The following is an 18,677-nucleotide window of genomic DNA, read 5'->3' as shown; positions in this document are numbered from 1 at the left end:
TTTTCCACCTTTAACCAGGAGATTGTGGTTCCGGCCTTTAATTCTCCTGAGTTGTCTTCCAAAGAGCGGTTTCTGGATGTGGTAAGGGCTCTCCGTATCTATGTGAAGAGAACTTCCTCCATTAGGAAATCCGATTCTCTTTTTGTGCTGTTTGGTTTTCACAAACGTGGCTTGCCTGCTTCTAAGCAGACATTGGCCAGATGGATTAGAATGGTGATTGCACATGCTTATGTACAGGCTGGTCATCCGGTTCCTGCTACCATCAAACCCCATTCTACTCGGTCGGTTGGACCTTCTTGGGCGGCCCACCGTGGTGCGACCCTTGAACAATTGTGCAAGGCGGCTAGGTGGTCCTCAAGGAACACGTTTATTAGGTTCTATGGCTTTGATACTGCCGCTTCCCAGGATGCTTCCTTTGGACGCTGGGTTCTTGTGCCTGCTACAGTGCGTCCCCTCCCGTAAGGAACTGCTTTAGGACATCCCCAATGTTATTCCTTGTGGAGCCCAGTGTACCCCGCAGCAGAAAACGAGATTTATGGTAAGAACTTACCATTGTTAAATCTTTCTGCGAGGTACACTGGGCTCCACAAGGTGCCCACCCTGACGCACTTAGCTTTTTTGGGTTGGTATTGGCATAGCCGCTGACACCCTCTCCTGCGGTGAGTGTGTGGTGTAATTGGCTACGAGCGCTTGTCGTCTCTGGTACCTGCTACTGCATTGGGCTGGTTAACTAAACTGAGCTCACTGGCATGAAGGCGGGGTTATAGAGGAGGCGGCGCTGTGCATCTTGGGAACAGTCTAAAGCTTTGAGCCTGTTGGTGCCTCAGATCAAGATCCTACTCTACACCCTGAAGTTATTCCTTTTGGAGCCCAACGTACCTCGCAGAAAGAGACCATAAATCTCATTTTCGTCCATTGTATAACTGTGCACAAACAATGAAGTACCATCTAATGTATTTAATACACTTTTCTTTACGCTAGGTTGCCTCAGGGACGGAGGAAACAGTTCTTCTGGCAACCAAGGTGTTGTTTGGCAACTGCAGGAGCCGGGATGATGTCACACAGCCATACCGCTGGGAACTGTCAGCTGCCCTGTGCCAGTGCGGTTACCCAGCCTGGAGGCAACTATTGGGTGAGATACCCTTTAAAAAAGTAAGAACAACTTGCATGCTTGTTTAATCTGTTGCTTGATGCTTACACTGCAATGTGCTGTTTTGCTCATATGGACATTGATAACGGGGTATGCCAGTCCCCAAAACGTTGGTCATGAACATGTACTTATACACGCTAACAGCTGTACTAATTGCCTGCTGATGTATGTATTTTCAATACAACTATAAATATTGGAATTGTTAAGTGCGGCCACTTCTCTGCTCGACAATATATGGGATCCACTCAGGATTCTGGCAGTCGGAAAACCGATACTGGAATCCCGACACTGCTCAGAAAACTGAACACCGGGATCCCAAATGTTAGTATGCCGGGGCTACTAAGGGTTAGGCCGTGGGGGGAGGTTTGGTTTAGGCTACATGGGAAGGGTTAGGGTTAGGCTGCAGAGAAGGGAAGGTTAGGGTTAGAAGCTTCCTACTATAGCAACACCCATTACAATACTAGCAGAATAAAGATGCACCCAGTTAAGCAGCAGTAGTGTAGTCACCACCCTGACTATACTTTCCCAAGCTTTCATACCTCCATTCCACCTCTCTAAGAGCAAGGTATGATAATCACAAAATGCACCTCATTTGATGTCACAATACATGCTGACATTTTTTTGTTGCACATGAAAAGTCAAAATTTGAAGTGAAAAAAACACAACTTATGTACAACTGTCATCAAATTTTAGAACATTGTTCAGTAGAGGACCCTGGACAAGGACAAACTAAATGACTGTATCTTCACAAGACTTAGCATCCACGTTCCCTTTTGATTAATTTCTTAAAACTGGCATGTTATAATGTATCCAATTTACAAACATCAGCCTCTCCCACACATATTTTTGGTGATAAGCTGCAATTCTATGTTCATATTATTCCACCTTCAGCAACACAGTGCCTGAGGGGTTTACAAGCAGTGGCAAAGTTGCATTCAAATATCCATATTCATACCGTTTTGGAAGTAACTGTGTCACATAACACTTGTTTTTGCAACCTAATCCTTTCCAAAGCATAGATTGTGAGAGCAGGAAATAGCGTGCACCACCTATCTCTTGACGATTTGTCACAGAAACTGCTAAAGTCCTTCCGGCTAATGGCTTCTCCCATAGGTCAAAGCTTTGCACCTGAAAGTACAGTAGTGGGTAATATTGTTGTTATATATTGAGTGGCATTTACAGAATTATGCATGCAATAATGAAAATGTTATAAATAGTTACACTATATTTAAAGATAAAGTTAAACTATGTCTACAAATAGAGTGTAATCCATTGCACCATACCTTAAAGACAAAAGTAACAAATAAATATAAAATTACATACTGTATACAGTATACACAAACTTACAAATAATATGGATGATTATGAGCTGTGGGCTACAGTACATGCAAAAGCAGCCAATATTTATATGGTTTGCAAGAAAAAAAAAAAGTATTTTCATTCAGTAGACAAAGTTACTTCCGTTTTATGTTTTGCTCCCAACTCAGTCACAATTACTTGAGTAGTATGACAAACGACTCCTTGGTCTTTAAATATTATGGGGTATATTTACTCAAACTTCTAAAAACGAAAAGTGATGGAGTTGCAAATAGCAACCAATCAGATTCTGTCTAGTATTCTTGAAGACATGATCGCTAGAATCTTATTGGTTGCTGTGGGCATAATCACCACTTTTTATTTTTAGCAGCTTTAGTAAATATTTTCCAATAAAGGAGTATGTGTGTGTGGGCAGGGGGGGGATGATGGGGTGCTGGACTGCACACCCTAATTATAAACATCGGAGGTGCTACCTTGTTGACACTTGTAATGCCATACAGATGCAAATGGAACATGCAGGTGCACACTCTAAGCAGTAAGAACACTGGCAATCAAAACAATGATAGCAAATGCTACAATTTAACATGGCGTAAAATAGTGGTTCTTCGCACAATTTTCGCCATAAATGTCAGTGACCCCATCACATTTGGTCAAAATTTTGCAAAGACTCTCCATTTTACTCCATGTGCACTATGAGAGATAAGACCTGGACACATTTATATCCTATTTCAGTACTAGGGACCCAACTGATGAGGTCACTGTGTTGTGGTAGATGGTCCAACATTTTTTAGAAACAATTGTGCTAAGAACCTAGTTTATACTCCATATTGAACTGTAGAGTTTATTATAATGGTTTTGATTAACAGTGTCCTTAGTGCTTAGAGAGTGCATCTGCAGTTTCCTTTTTTTCTGTATGGCACTGCAAGTCTCATCAAGGTTTCACCTCTTATGTTTAAAATCAATATGTGCAGTCCAGCCGTTCCCCCGTTACTCTGTAATTGTGTATGTATGTACACTTGAGGGTGGAGACCGTTCTTCCTGGGCCAGCACCCCTCCCACGTGCCCTTAGCTGTTTTTAATTAGTAGGGTCCTTGCATTTCCTGTCTACATACAGTATTAGAGCATTATGATATGTAAGACCTGGATACGTTTATATAATATGTCAGTATTAGGAATGTTAGGGACCCACCTGATTAGGTCACTGTGACATGGTAGGTGGAACATTTTTGGGCAAAACTGTGCTAAAAACCTAAATTCTGCTCAAAGGCAAATTGCGGCGTTTATTATGACTGTTTTGATTAACAGTGTTCTTAGTGCTTAGAGTGTGGACCTGCATTTTCTTTATAGTCTGTATAAATGTAATCCAACTGTATGTCAGTATTTTTGATCACTCTTCATGTCTCCAATTTTGTATCAGTGTGTGTGCATATATGTATATGTGTGTGTGTATGTCACACCTAACAAGGCACGATCGCAACAGGATGTAGCCATGATGAGCGTGGATACATCTGTATGTACTGTATATTTGTTTTTCATAGGCTCCTACATGCTGTGATGGATTTGGACCAAACTTGGTAGACATACCCTCCATTAGCCAACTTGAAATAATGGGGCCGAGGCCTTATTTCTTATATATTTATAAACGGTCTCTCTCTATCTCTCTCACTATATATATATATATATATATATATATAGTATCCAGATAATCCGGCACTCTAACTACTGTCCACCTGCCTGGGTGCCATTGTCTGATATGATATACATGGTAGAGTCCGAACAATCAAATGCTCCAGACAGACACGGCACTCCAGGACATATTACAATGCGGCATTTCGGGCCATGCAAGGCCCTTCGTCAGGTGATGCTAGTGCTGACAACAAGACAAGACTAGCAGCACTAGCATCACCTGACGAAGGGCCTTGCATGGCCCGAAATGCCGCATTGTAATATGCCCGTGCTTTAAAGCTGAATCATTAAATATTTTCACATGCAGTCCTGGAGTGCCGTGTCTGTCTGGAGCATTTGATTGTTCGGACTCTACCATGTATATATATATATATATATGTATATATATATAAAATCCACTTGTCCGGCACTCCCCTGGTTGATATAATCTTACTTGCTGCGGTGCCCTCTTAAGCCATATAGGCTATTTGTAGTAGCAGGATATAAGCGGCACTCACCAGACTGCAGACATTAATATAAAATGTCCTTTACTGGAGTCCTTCGTTTTGGGGACAATCAAGCTGTCCCTGACGACAGTGATTGTCCCCGAAACGTAGGACTCCAATAAAGGACATTTTATATTAATTTCTGCAGTCTGGTGACTGCCGCTTATATCCTGCTTTTATATATATATATATATATATATATATATATATGCACACAGTATATATACAGTACAGTAGTTAAGTCCATATTCAATATATTTGGAACTGACACAATTTACCTGATTTTACCTAATCTGTACGCCACCACAATTAATTTGAAGTGAAACAATGGTGATGCAATTGCATTGCTGACTTTCAGCTTTAATTCAAACCGTTGAACTAAAATATTGTATGAAACATTTAGGAATTGCAACCATTTTCATACACTGAAACAAAAGACAAAGTGTCACCTGGCGCCAATTAAATAATTAAGGGCCTAATTCAGTAAGGATAGCAAATTCTGCTATCCTTTGGAGCACATGCTGGGGGCCACCCATCGCTGGGCAAGCCTCCCCCCATTCAACAAGCATAAATTGTGATCATATCGCAATTTCTGCTTGTTATAGACAAAAAAAAGGAGGGGGGGAGGAAACACTCTCTGGGGCACACTGCCTGTTTAAAATATAACTTTTAATAGATTAAATTTAAAAAGATTGTTGTTGAATTGTTTATAAAAGAGGTTTATCATTTATAAAAACCACAATAAAGGAAAATGAGGGAATGTTATAAAAGCTCACAGTGAAAATATGGAGAAAAATATATCTTTATACAATTTCATCAATATATTGATAAAATGACTGTGTGTAGTAATAATAATGTGTTAATACAAAATGTCGTCCCTTGACCATCTCTGAGCTCAAAATGCTGTGTGTATAAAAAATTAGATTAATTTGGCGGATTCACTGAAGTTAATCCTGTGAAGAAAATTGCCTTAATTCTGAAACCATAAAAGACAGATAAGGATACATTCAAATTATTGCAAGTTTCTGATTTGTATCAACAATGTTTATGAACAATAAATAATCATTCTGTGTAATCAGAAGTTTATTCACAACAATGATACCAACGGGGTCATGTGACTCCAGGAAAAAGGCTGTCAATAGGTTTATTTATTTATTAACAGTTTCTTATATAGCGCAGCATATTCCGTTGCGCTTTATAATTAGAACAACAGTAATAGAACAAAACTGGGTAATAACAGACAGACATAGAGGTAGGAAGGCCCTGCTCGCAAGCTTACAATCTATAGGGAAAAATAGGCATTGATACACAAGGATAGATGATACCTGTTGCATAATGGTCCACCAGATAGGTTTCACAAGAATAAAGAATAATAACAATTCTGGTGGAGTATATCTAATAATAGTACTCTCAATAAATATGCTGAACTGTTATCAGATGACAGTGACATCCGTGATTTATTCCCATAGGGTTACAGGAGTATAGAAAATGATATGTACAGCAATGAGCAAAATCCCTTACTTACACCAGTAAATTAAAGCTTGAGATGCTATTCTATTGGCACTATCGTGCTGCAGGTACAGGTTATTACCAGTGAAAATGAGTCATATTACAGGTAGCGATAAAATTAATCTAGAGCCCCCAATGTTTTGCGGTTCAGTCGTGCAGCTGCCGCTCGGACATCTGCATTAGCATCAAATGTCTGGGTGAGTGTGCCACTGTGCTGCAAATTAGAGGGCTGAAAAAAGCAAAGTATAAGTTTCTGCTTTTGAGCCCGTTCTTCCCTAACACTCCTGATGTATATAACAGCGCAGAAATGAAAAGGGGAGGTGGATCCAATGAGAGAACTTGAAACATATATGAGTTCAAAATAAGAGTGATCAGTGCAGACAGAGAATATGAGACCCCTTGGCTGCTACCAGGTGTGTGTGGAAAATGCCACAGTGAACACCGGTGAGAGCGCTGGTATTCAAAGCTGGAATGTGCTGAGAAAGAAAAGACAGCGGGAGGCTGCGTCAGGCAATCAGCGTGTCCCCTGATAACAGTGCATTGCAGGGGAGTATAGAGAGCACCATGTTCCGTCAAACTCAAAGTGACAGGTGGAAACGCCCCTAAATATGCAAATTCCGCCTCTAACCACACCCCTGACACTCCCACTGTACATCCCCTTCTGATGTTGTTTTATATAAAATAAGCTTGCAAATGAGTTATAAGCATTGTTTAATAATTGAAAAGCCTCCTGTGTATTAACTCTTAGATGTTGCATCAGTGTAAATTATTTCCAATTGATTTGTGTGTTGTTAACTCTTAGTTGCAACAGTAAATGTTATTGCCAATTGATTTATAAAATAAGCATGTGAGCTATGAATGCTGTTTATTGGATTCGAGTGTGATATCTATAAAAGTGTATTCTGCTATGCCTGCGAACAAAAGAAGCGTCGTGTTACGACGGTCGGCTAACCGAAAAAAGCATATGAAGAATGCGTATTACACCGTATTAAATCCAGGGAGTTATAGCAGCGTTGATAAGTTTTATGCATCGAATAAAGATGTGTTTAAAAGTGGATTAAACTTATTTAGCATTAATTTTGCACACATAATGAGCTCACACAAGTTGTATGGGAATCTGTTTGTGACAGATAGGTGAACCATTAATGTCTCGTGCACACAGACAAGCCAGGTGCAGGTTACTTAAGGTCTAGCACTAGACCTGTGTTTAGATGCAAACAGAAATCACATCTCAAGTCTTAGCCATCGCCCACCTTTTGAGCTGACCAATGATCCCCGGTGCACAGGATATGTCCCACCCCCGAACCAATGGAAGAAGAGCACACAGTGTCTATTGTATTATGTTTTGATCAACTGTATAAAAAGCCAAGATGCCTAGCCGGTCGGTAATCTCTCTCTCTCAAGGGTCATCTTGCCTGATAGACCTGAGCACCGGGACCACGTGGCGCTGGCGAAACCAAACGTATGTACCATTGACTGTAGCCATTTTCTTATTGTATTGTATTGTTATTATTGTAACCCTCTGCTAGTAAAGTATATCAAATATATATATAAAAAAAAAAGAAACAAAAAGGTGCGCTACCAATAGCAGCTGATATGGGGATGGTAAGTCCCCTAGATAAAATGGACAACAAGCAAAGGAAAACTACCAGCGCTGGCTGATCATGAAAAATGATAATAAAAAACAATCTAATATCCAAAAGGCTTAGTAGATAAAATATCACATTTATTTCACATGTGTAAATATAAAATGAAAAATAAAAGGTATAAGAATATAAATAAAAACTTCAATGGTAAATGCCACAAGGTGCCTGAATTATTAAAGAGTCCACATTTGGCAAATTATTGACACTCAGAGGGACCAGAATCACTGGAGATGTCTGTCACTAATCGGTTATTTGTGCATAAACCGAAAAATTGCAGATGTGAGGTATTTACCAGTGATCCTAGAAGCAGATTGTGTCCACCTGTGAGGTACCTGGGTCGGTTGTCCTCTTTAGCATAGAGGAATACGTCCAGAATGGTGGATGCTGCAGTGATCCTAGAAGCAGATTGTGTCCACCTGTGATGTAACTGGGTCAGTTGTCCTCTTTAGCATGGAGGAATACGTCCAGAATGGTGGATACTGCTGGGTCAGTTGTCCTCTTTAGCATAGAGGAATACGTCCAGAATGGTGGATGCTGCAGTGATCCTAAAAGCAGATTGTGTCCACCTGTGATGTAACTGGGTCGGTTATCCTCTTTAGCAGGGAGGAATACGTCCAGAACGGTGGATACTGCTGGAAAAAGGTCCCAATTATGGTGTCACAGAGTGTCAGGAAAGCCTGTGGTGCTGTTGAGATGTCAGGACAAAGAAACGGCTCAAAGCGTTTGATGTTTTGGAAATTAAATTCTGTTTTTATCTGTGCTATATTCCATGCACTTTCATTTGTTTTTTAACCAGTACAAACGGTGCTTCACTATATGCACTTTATTTGTTTCCTTTTTCTGGTTACTATTGGACATTCATTCTGAGACAGTACCACATGTGACAGTGGGTCCAGAAAAAGCCATCTCTGCTTTGACGCGCTTGGTTGTATGTATAAACACCATTCTTTTCTGCAATTGTTTGACCCTTCGGGTGGAGGTATTTGTGAGAGCTACCTCTGGGTGTTTTCTATTAAATCAAGCTGCTCTTATTGCGCACCGCATACAGGTTCTATACCTTTGTCTTTTCACGTCCCATACAACTAGGTGGTCTAGAGTGGTCTAGGTGTTTCAGGTGGTCTACAGCAATCGTAGGGCATATAGATAACTAGTATCTATAGGCTGTGCGATTGCATCGCATGTCCGTGTGTTCTACACAGCACAACGTGATACCATTGTGTCATATGCACTGTGGAAAAGCATACGCAGACGTGATTGTATAGACAAAGGGGTTTTTCTTTGATAACGTCGGGAAATCTCCCTGGTGGGCTTCCACTGGAAAGGGTGAAGGATAGTAATCTAATTTCTCTATTTTTCACCCTACAAAAATTCCAGTGGAAAGATACCGAAAAGGAATTTTTCGCTGCCTCTCTCAGGAAAATATGCCAACAGAACCTCCATCGAAAGAACTTATGGTGCTGTAACGTCTTATAGGAGCCCTAAGTTGGGTACATTGTGATCCACTATCAACAGTGTATCGTTGTACTGGCCAGCATGGGTGAGAGCGAGTGAAAGACGCTCGAGTAACTTTCACTGTCTGCTTGCATTGAGTATCTTGGTGTTTGTGGGAATTTTTAGTTATTAAAAAGACACACAAATATGGGAGCCAGTTGCTCAAGTGAGAGACGTTTATGCAGGGTTCAGGCTGGAGAATTGAGGCCAAAAGGTTCAGCAAGGTTTATCATGTGTGAGAAATATGGTTCACACATGGAGGCTTTTTGCAATGAGTGGATACGTATGACTGCAGAAGATAGGGTATCATTCCCTAGGGTGGGCAGCTTTGAACCAGAGGTACTGCAGAATGTAGGTAGTAAAATATGTCTGATTAAATCCAGAAAACAAAGGATCAGACATAACGATTGTTTAAACCTGTGGCAACAAGAGGGGGAGGTGCAAAGGGAACAAACTCGCAAAGCAAGTTCCAAAACCAGCAGGAATGAGGGCACGGACACACCATTATCGACACAGGTCAAAAGGAAAGAGATGGCTACAGTCAATGGTATATCTGTAAATGATAGTAGAATGCAAGAGCAATGTATTAACCCTAATTTTTTCAAGTTGTATCCTGTTTTGAAGTCTCTCCAAGGTTATAGGTCACAGGAAGATGAAGGACCCAGCTAAATTATTCAGGCAGTCACCTTGCAGGAAACTCAGGTGGGGCCTGTCCAACCAGTAAGAGCAGTAACAGTATCGTCCACTGAAAGGACTGGTGAGATCACAGACATCGGTAAGTGTGAGACTGTTCATTACACAGAGACATTAACACCTCACAGTGAGCAGTTTAGGAATAGAATGGTAGGATTACATCCTGTCTTGGAAATAGTAACTCCTAATGGGGGAACCGATAGGGAGAAATCCTCACCAGGAATAATGCAATGCATTGCCCGTGGTCCAGATCAGAACTTCGGTCAATCATTTCAGAATTCCCCGATCCCCGGAGACATTTAGCCAGATGTCAGAAGTATGTAAAAGGTCTGTGTAATGCATATGAACCGGCAAACAAAGATTGGCGGATACTTTTGAAAGCGTGCCTACCCCCTAATATTGACACCCAAAAATGTATCACTGATTGTAGATTAGAGTCGGATGGTCCTATGACTGACGAACACAATCAGGAAAACGTGGAGCGAATCAACATGCAACTAGAGTTGTATTTCCCGCCTACTGTTAAGTGGAGAAAATTTTTCTCCATGAAACAGAGAGAAAATTAAATGGCATCTGAATATTTCCATCGGGCTCTGCAAATAATGGATAGATACATTGGGGTATCGGATACAGGGAACGATGCGAATTACAGGGAGGTGGCTGTCTCTGTGCTAATGGACGGGCTCAATAAGACATTAAGGGACAGGGTGCAAACATCTTTGCCTAATTGGAGAGGGGTCACAGTAGCTTGTCTTAGAGAGTGCGCAATTGAACACCACAAGAATATTGCTAGGCGCAGAGAACAACAGGAGGAGAAGCTGATGACAGTAAGTCTACAGGCTCTGACAGGAAAGCCCCATCAGCTCAAACCCCAGACCCCTGCTGTTTGGAAAAGACTGAGAATATGTTACATTTGTAAAAAGGAAGGGCATTTTGCCAGAGATTGTAGGAGTAGTAGGACACATAGTCAATATAGACCCCCTAGACAGAAAAAACAAGCCACATTATTAAACTCATAGACGGGATCAAGGGACATATAGTAAGGAATCACAAGCCATATAGAAAACACAGATTCGGTTAATGGGAAGAACGGAATAAATGCAACTTTACCCTTTCGACAAAACTTGCTGGGGTTAAGATGGGGCCTTAAACTTTTGTTTTTTCTCTAGCAGAAATGGCCCCTGATTAATTTAACAGGAATTTTGTTAGATATGGTATACATATAGCGCGCTCCCACCCAGGAAGTACAAAGTATGTTGGATACCCACGAAGACTAATGTTGCATTTCACTGTTCTAGATTCATGTCCATCACAGGTAGAGGAAATTATCTCACAGATACTGGGTTCCCTATGTACTTAGAATGGACAGGACATTGGATTGATGGCTGGGATAGTCCCAGTAGAGATACAACACACAGAATGTTTTTCAGGGGTGTAGACCTAGTAGAAAAGTCATTCCCTATAGTGCCCAATCCAGTTGTCAAATGTTATAAAATCCTCTTTGCCTCTACGAACTTATCTGTTACTAACCTCTATGTGATCTTTCTTCAAAGTTTCCTCCTCATCTCTTACGTTCACTGACAGGAGGGTACAATACATGGACCCGATTACAGTTCAAACGCCACATGCCTACTCGGTTCTTCAGAGTTCTGACCAAAATCCAGTATATCTCACCAGCACAAGGACACCAGTATTAATGCAGTGTGCCTGGTCATGCACAAAGGGCGGAGAATGAGAATACTGGTGAAGGGAGACTGTGTACAGACACCGATGTGCATGATGGTGTGACAGCCTGTTGGTGAATGCCAAACCTGACATTTTCTTTTTTTTTTTATTTACTATTATTCCCCTCTCTTCTCTCATCCAGAGACGGTTTACTTCACACAACTGATAACACACAACAGTTAAAATTGAAATGCAAAATTTGTATTCCCTACAGGAAAAGGCAGTCTGGAAGTCGAAGGGGTATGATTAGGAGTCCTCAGAACTTTGGACAGGTGGACATGATAAGACAGTGGCCCCCAGACCATATCTACCGAGTCTAGCTGAGGCGGCACACAGTCTGACTCATCTGGGCAAAGAGGGTATGTGCAAGCTGGTAAGAGCTTACTGGTGTACGCCAGGATTCTCTTCTCATGCAGGTAAGAGAGCAATGACATGTTTTACTTGCTTGAGGAAGAATATTGGTAAGACAATACCAACGGAGCCACCCCACATCCCTCCTACAGACAGACCTTTTGAGGTAATACAAATCGACTTCATACAGTTACCACCCTGTAGGAATTTGAAATATGTGTTAGTATGTACTGATGTGTTTTCCAACTGGGTAGAAGCGTTCCCTGCTGCCACAAATACTGCCACGTTCACTGCAAAGAAAATTGTGCAGGAATTTGTGTGCAGCTATGGTATCCGTAGAATGATTGAAAGTGATAGGGGTACCCATTTTACAGGTGAAGTCTTTCAGGTCATATGCAAACTGATGGGAATAGCAAGCTACATACTCCGTACCGGCCACAGGCGAGTGCAAGGTGGAGAGAATGAATAGCACTATTAAGAACAAGCTGAGCAAAGTGATGCCTGAAACTGGATTGTTGTGGCCAGAAGCTTTGCCACTAGTGTTGTACAGCATCAGAACCACTCCCAGGTCACCGCTTAACTTATCACCCTTTGAAATTCTTTTTGGTCGACAACCCCATGTAATGATAGACCCCAGGATGATTTGAAATGCAATAATGAAATAACTGTGAAATATTTGGTTAGGATGAGCCAGCAGCTGAGAAATCAACAAAGAAATCTAAAGCTGGTGATTCCTGACCTACCGAACAGTAATTGTCATGACATTGAGCCTGGAGATTATGTGATGATACAAAACTTTCTACGCTCAGGTTGCCTCATAGACAAGTGGGAAGGACCATACCAAGTCTTGTTAACCAGCACAACAGCATTAAAGGTCGCCGAAAGAGACTTGGGTCCACTCGTCCCACTGCAAGAAGGTCGCTGACCCGGAGACAACTCGTAACAAAGAGCAAGGTGAAGAGAACCTCGTATCACTAGAGTATTTGTTCCAGGAAAGTTGAGAGGCAGGATTGTTGAAAGGCACCTGAGCACGGAGAGCAACAAGACCAAGGCGGTTGTCGCACCATTTTCTTTTTTCACCCCCACCCCCTGCATTTTCCTTTCTTTTCTCCTCCTTATTTTCCTTCTTTCCCCTAACGAAATGGATCTATCACAAGAGACTGCGTTTCAGGTTCTACTAGTAATTCTGTTTTTGATCAGGACAATTTGTTTTGGTGAGGGTCCCAGAGAGGTTGAGCAAGGATCTGGAATGGATTCTGATGGCGAGTACGAATTTGTAGGATCTCAGGAGCAGCACATCACTCGAGTAAAGGCTGGTATCAGTAAGCGCTCTGGTAGTCATGGAGCTCAGAGGCAATGCGAGGGGTTATTGTCTGATGAATATTGTATTTGTAGATATTGCGAGAACATAGTCGAAGATGGGTGCATCCAGAAATGTCCGTCCAGCATTAATATCGACATGGACCGACATCCGTTGAGTGATTACCAAGGTCTTAAACCAGACAGAATGTTGGGTGTGCTCCCAAGTACCTCAAGGACAGAGTAAGTCGGGATTAGTGCCATATCCTTTAACGTTAGATGAGGTACTCGAATTACGGGGTGGGAGACCGGTGGACAAGAAATTCAATATATCTAGGCCCCCTAGTTTGAAGCTCCACCAGTATCATGTAGATAGATCACTAATATGCTTTAATTTCTCCAATTTCCGAAAACCCGGAAATTGGGAAGTAACCTGGAATAACGAGACAATGACCTTCTCACACAGAGCTGATAGGATACCTATTGACTCTGAACTTGTACGCAAGATAGCCAACAGTGGGAGGTATTTTTGGTATAGGTATACACATGGGTGCAAGACCATGTGGGTTGGAAAAGTATCGCCGGGGTATTGTGCCCACATCATCCAACCTGATACTTGTACTGAGCAGATGAGAGAACTGGGGATTGGTTTCTTTACCTGAAAAATTTGCAATATGGTGTTGTTACATTCTGTCCCCTATGTTCTCCCAGATGATGCCTATTTCATATGTGGGAGGAAAGCGTACAAGTGGCTCACTCCGAGCTCTGAGGGATTGTGTTACATTAGAGCATGATAAAATTAAAGACATTCACCGCAACGCTCAGACTCCTTATACTCATACTCACTATGAACACATCATCAAGAGACACATCATAGATAGGGCAGAGCACGCAGCCTCTGATTTGATCCATGAATCCACCGGGATTCAAATTCTTCTCGCATTAGACATCACCCGTACTGCCAGAGGAATTAGACATTTTAAGTACATCCATGCGCTTGCGAACTTGATAGATAATATCACTGAGATGTATGATGACACCTTTAGGTATACGGGCAGGGAGTTACAAGCCTACAAGACGGAGTTGGTCCAGCACAGGATGGTCCTGAATTATGTCACGGCTGTGACGGGTGGGTACTGTGTCACTTTGGCAACTCAATATGGTGTGAAGTGCTGTATGTGCATTACGAACAGCACTGACGACCCCGCGGAGATCATCGATCAAAGGATGGATGAGATCTTGCAGTTGAAGTGGGAGTTCCGGAGAAGACACAATCTTACCTTGACGGCTGTGGGTAATGAAGTGACCGGCTGGGTCTCATGGTTAAACCCACTCAAATGGTTTTCTGGATTAGGAGAGTGGGTGCAGAATGTAATTGCAAGTGTAGGAAAGTTTCTCCTTTGTATCCTGGGTGTCTTCATAATTATTGGTTTGAAATTTATGTGTGTTCGAATTCTGACGCGGCGCAAGCGCAGCACAAATTTGATGAGTCTACGGAGCGAGGGCGTTGTTACAGCAGCAGATTTGATTTATGATCCATCCATAGAGACAGCATTATAAGGATTGCAAATTAATTTCATGACCTGTTTCGTTCACCATTTTTCTCTGTTTCCCCCTTTACCCAGAAACATCCAACCGGAAAGGATGTCAGCTCTACCCAATTTTATGTGAATGTATTTTTATATATATGTGTCTTATCTTCATCTCTGCAACCCTCAGTTAAAGGCACACATAGTCGACAGGTGTTATCCACATATACTAGCACTCACATATGTTCCCCCTCCATGCATCATCAACTAAATGTGCTCCCCATTTGTTGGAATAAGAAGCCGAAACGAGATCGGTAGTGTTTGTTTGCCCATTTACAGACCCTTAATACGGGATGAGAAGGATTTAATGTATACTTCGCAATACCTCTAAGCTTATTTAGAACATATACGGCATGATGATACATGCCCCTCAGACATGATTCGTACATACATGCTTTTACTATCCCACTTGGCTATACAATTCCCACCTACAACTCTCCCCTGATCATCCAAACTTGTATATATTGTGTAGATAATATTTTCTGTTTAGTAGTAAAGTGTGGCAGTTATTTATGACTGCCAAATGGTGGACTGGCGAAGTCGAAAAATATTTCAGTACACACATCACGTACAAACTACACACAGATGGCCTCCGTGCGCGTACTTGTTCTGCTGTGCGTGTGCATATTCACAATTTGCGTATGATCGCTCCCGCGGTCCTGCGTATTAGCGCGTAGTATGAGTAATTACGGTAGTATTTAGTCTAGACTAAGCCACACACCCTCGGCCTATCACCTGGACACTAATTGCCATCAGGAACAAGGTGACTCTGCCCTGGAAACCCTTATATCAGGAAATGCCAGGTGCTGCTGATCACACACCTGGGATTCTGCTACTGCTTCCAAAACCTGGTCTGGATCCTCCACATTACTTTCACATGGAAACATGCTGTCTCTGCCACTATATGTATGCTGAACCCTTATAGGATAGTATAACCTTGCTTAAAAATAGCTTTAATGCAAAATAAGTAGTGAAAACCTATAAATTCCTGATAACTGAGCAACCTCCGGATTTTGACACTGCTATGGCAACCATCTTGCTGGTCAATCACCAGGGAGGTTTAGTTATTTTGTATCCCACTGTATATGGGCACTAGAGGTAGGGAAAAGCCTCTAGTGTTGGAGGATGTGGAGGGTTTCACAGCAACTAGCACTAGAGGCTGTGGTCATTGGCCTCTAGTAAGTACAGAGCTGAGCTAGTTGGTGATGGGGTGGATACAGTTTGACCTCTAGTGTTAAGGCCCAAGTTCTTCCCTTGCATGCCACCATTGCAATTTTGGAAGGAAGTTACTTACGGTTTGTGGTCCACTAAGTAAACAAGCTGATGGAGCTGTACTTATTGGCCCCCTGATGCACAGATAAACTCTGTGTGCCTGTACATGCCCACAAACATTATCTATTAGCATGCCTCCCCTATTACACAAATAAAAGTACAGAATGGGTATGCCTGCAAGTGAGCAGGACAAAAGAAGACTAAAAGTCTGACCCGGTGCACGCTTAAGGTATATAGAATTTAAAATGTAACTTTTATTATAGCTAATAAAATGATAGACTACACAATATCACTAGACAAATACATAAACATATAAATTCTGCCATAAGGCAATTCCTAAGATTGAAGTGATGAAAAACACATATCCTGCCTTGAGGCTCGTAATACCAAATAAATTCTAACTAATATGGCAGACCTTTCTCTGCCATGAGCGAAAATATTTATTGATAATAATGCACAGTGCTTCTGTATAGTAAAGAAGTCTTGCCGCATAGGGCTATGATATCATGTGAAGGTATATACATTTACCACATAAATTGGCGAGCACTATTACAAAAATTGTAAGCTCCCCAAAGTTTATAACCTAGTTACCACAATAATGGGGAGAATAGGCTTCACTGCGTCTAATTCTCAGCCATCAGACTTTTATTCTTCATCATCTGTGTAAAGTTTGTATGTGCTTCAAACCACTGAAGTGGACCAATGAACTCAGTATGTAAAATACAGCTTTCTTAAGAGCTAATAAATTGAGATCATATGATATTAAAGCTGTCAACATCTGTGTGAGATTTATATGTACTTCAAAACCATATGATCATGCATTGACCTAGGTGTTCAGTACAAGATTATAGGTTATTCTCACAGTATGCTGTGGATAACATGCAAAATTAATTTAATCACTCTCTGTGTGGGGTTTATATGTCCTTCACACCACAATTACAAATAACTAAATGCACCACAAAGCATCATATGGAGAAGATACAGTTTCCCTACACAGAATAATACAATTGAGGTCACATACATAACATAGGCACTAATGTATAGACCAATAGGTTAAGAAGATTACCACACAAAGTGACATATTGTACGTGATTAATTGATGGCTATAATGACCATTCTTAATGAGTTTTATACTGTATTACTTATATGCAAATGTATATCAAGTCACTGAGAGATTGTGGTAAGGCAATTTACACTATACTTATTCATACACAGATAAAAAAATAATTTCTAGCAAGCAGTTTAAAGTACCACATATCCATGCCCTAAATTCCACATGAAGGAAATTCATATGGATATTGCATAAAGCAAAAATAATCCCATGACTGTGTGAACATATTAGGTGAAGGCATAGAAAAAGAATACTGGGGTATTTGAAGTACATATAAATCTCACACAGATGTTGACAGCTTTAATATCATATGATCTCAATTTATTAGCTCTTAAGAAAGCTGTATTTTACATACTGAGTTCATTGGTCCACTTCAGTGGTTTGAAGCACATACAAACTTTACACAGATGATGAAGAATAAAAGTCTGATGGTGAGAATTAGACGCAGTGAGCCTATTCTCCCCATTATTGTGGTAACTAGGTTATAAACCTTGGGAAGCTTACAATTTTTGTAATAGTGCTCGCCAATTTATGTGGTAAATTTATATACCTTCACATGATATCATAGCCCTATGCGGCAAGACTTCTTTACTATACAGAAGCACTGTGCATTATTATCAATAAATATTTTCGCTCATGGCAGAGAAAGGTCTGCCATATTAGTTAGAATTTATTTGGTATTACGAGCCTCAAGGCAGGATATGTGTTTTTCATCACTTCAATCTTAGGAATTGCCTTATGGCAGAATTGATGTGTTTATGTATTTGTCTACTTCAATTTTAGGAATTGCCTTATGGCAGAATTTGTGTTTATGTATTTGTCTAGTGATATTGTGTAGTCTATAGTTTTATTAGCTGTAATAAAAGTTACATTTTAAATTCTATATACATTAAGCGTGCCCCGGGTCAGACTTTTAGTCTTCTTTTGTCCTACTCACTTGCAGGCCTACCCATTCTCTAGTTTGTTGAACTAATTCCTGGGAGCACCACCAACCCAGTGCCCACGGTATTATACCAAATGAGCCGTTGGTAAATACAGTATTATACAACTCATACTGAGTTGGGATTGACTGTGGCCAACTTCCACAGGTCTAGTGCGGTTTCAAACATTTTTTTTGTGCACAAATAAAAGTACATAAGTATAATCAATAAATGTCCATTTTAAATCACACTGTAATATAATATATGTTGTAAATTAAAACACTATATACAAAAAAAAAATTGTAATATGGGGGTGTGGCTTGGACGTCATTATATACAGCAGCATATTGTGTGAGCTCAGGGATTTCGGAATGCTGACCCCAGAATTACCCTCTTTGGAGCCCACTCCGTCTATCCTGCACTGTCCTCAGCC

General features: G+C 41.0%; 1 protein-coding gene across 2 annotated transcripts in view; it reads right to left on the bottom strand.

Annotated features, from left to right (window-relative positions):
• Window positions 1–873: 873 nt before the first annotated feature.
• The window catches only part of GLA (galactosidase alpha), a 649,316-nt gene continuing 631,512 nt past the window's right edge, over window positions 874–18,677 (bottom strand). For both annotated transcript variants that reach the window (XM_063937004.1, XM_063937005.1), the window contains exon 7: window positions 874–2,278. In XM_063937004.1, the coding sequence (XP_063793074.1) occupies window positions 2,027–2,278 (252 nt within the window). In that variant the 3' untranslated portion in view covers window positions 874–2,026. The remainder of the gene's footprint in view (window positions 2,279–18,677) is intronic.

Source organism: Pseudophryne corroboree, chromosome 8 (assembly GCF_028390025.1).
Source record: "Pseudophryne corroboree isolate aPseCor3 chromosome 8, aPseCor3.hap2, whole genome shotgun sequence".
Taxonomy (NCBI): domain Eukaryota; kingdom Metazoa; phylum Chordata; class Amphibia; order Anura; family Myobatrachidae; genus Pseudophryne; species Pseudophryne corroboree.
This window is presented reverse-complemented; position numbering and strand designations above follow the sequence as displayed.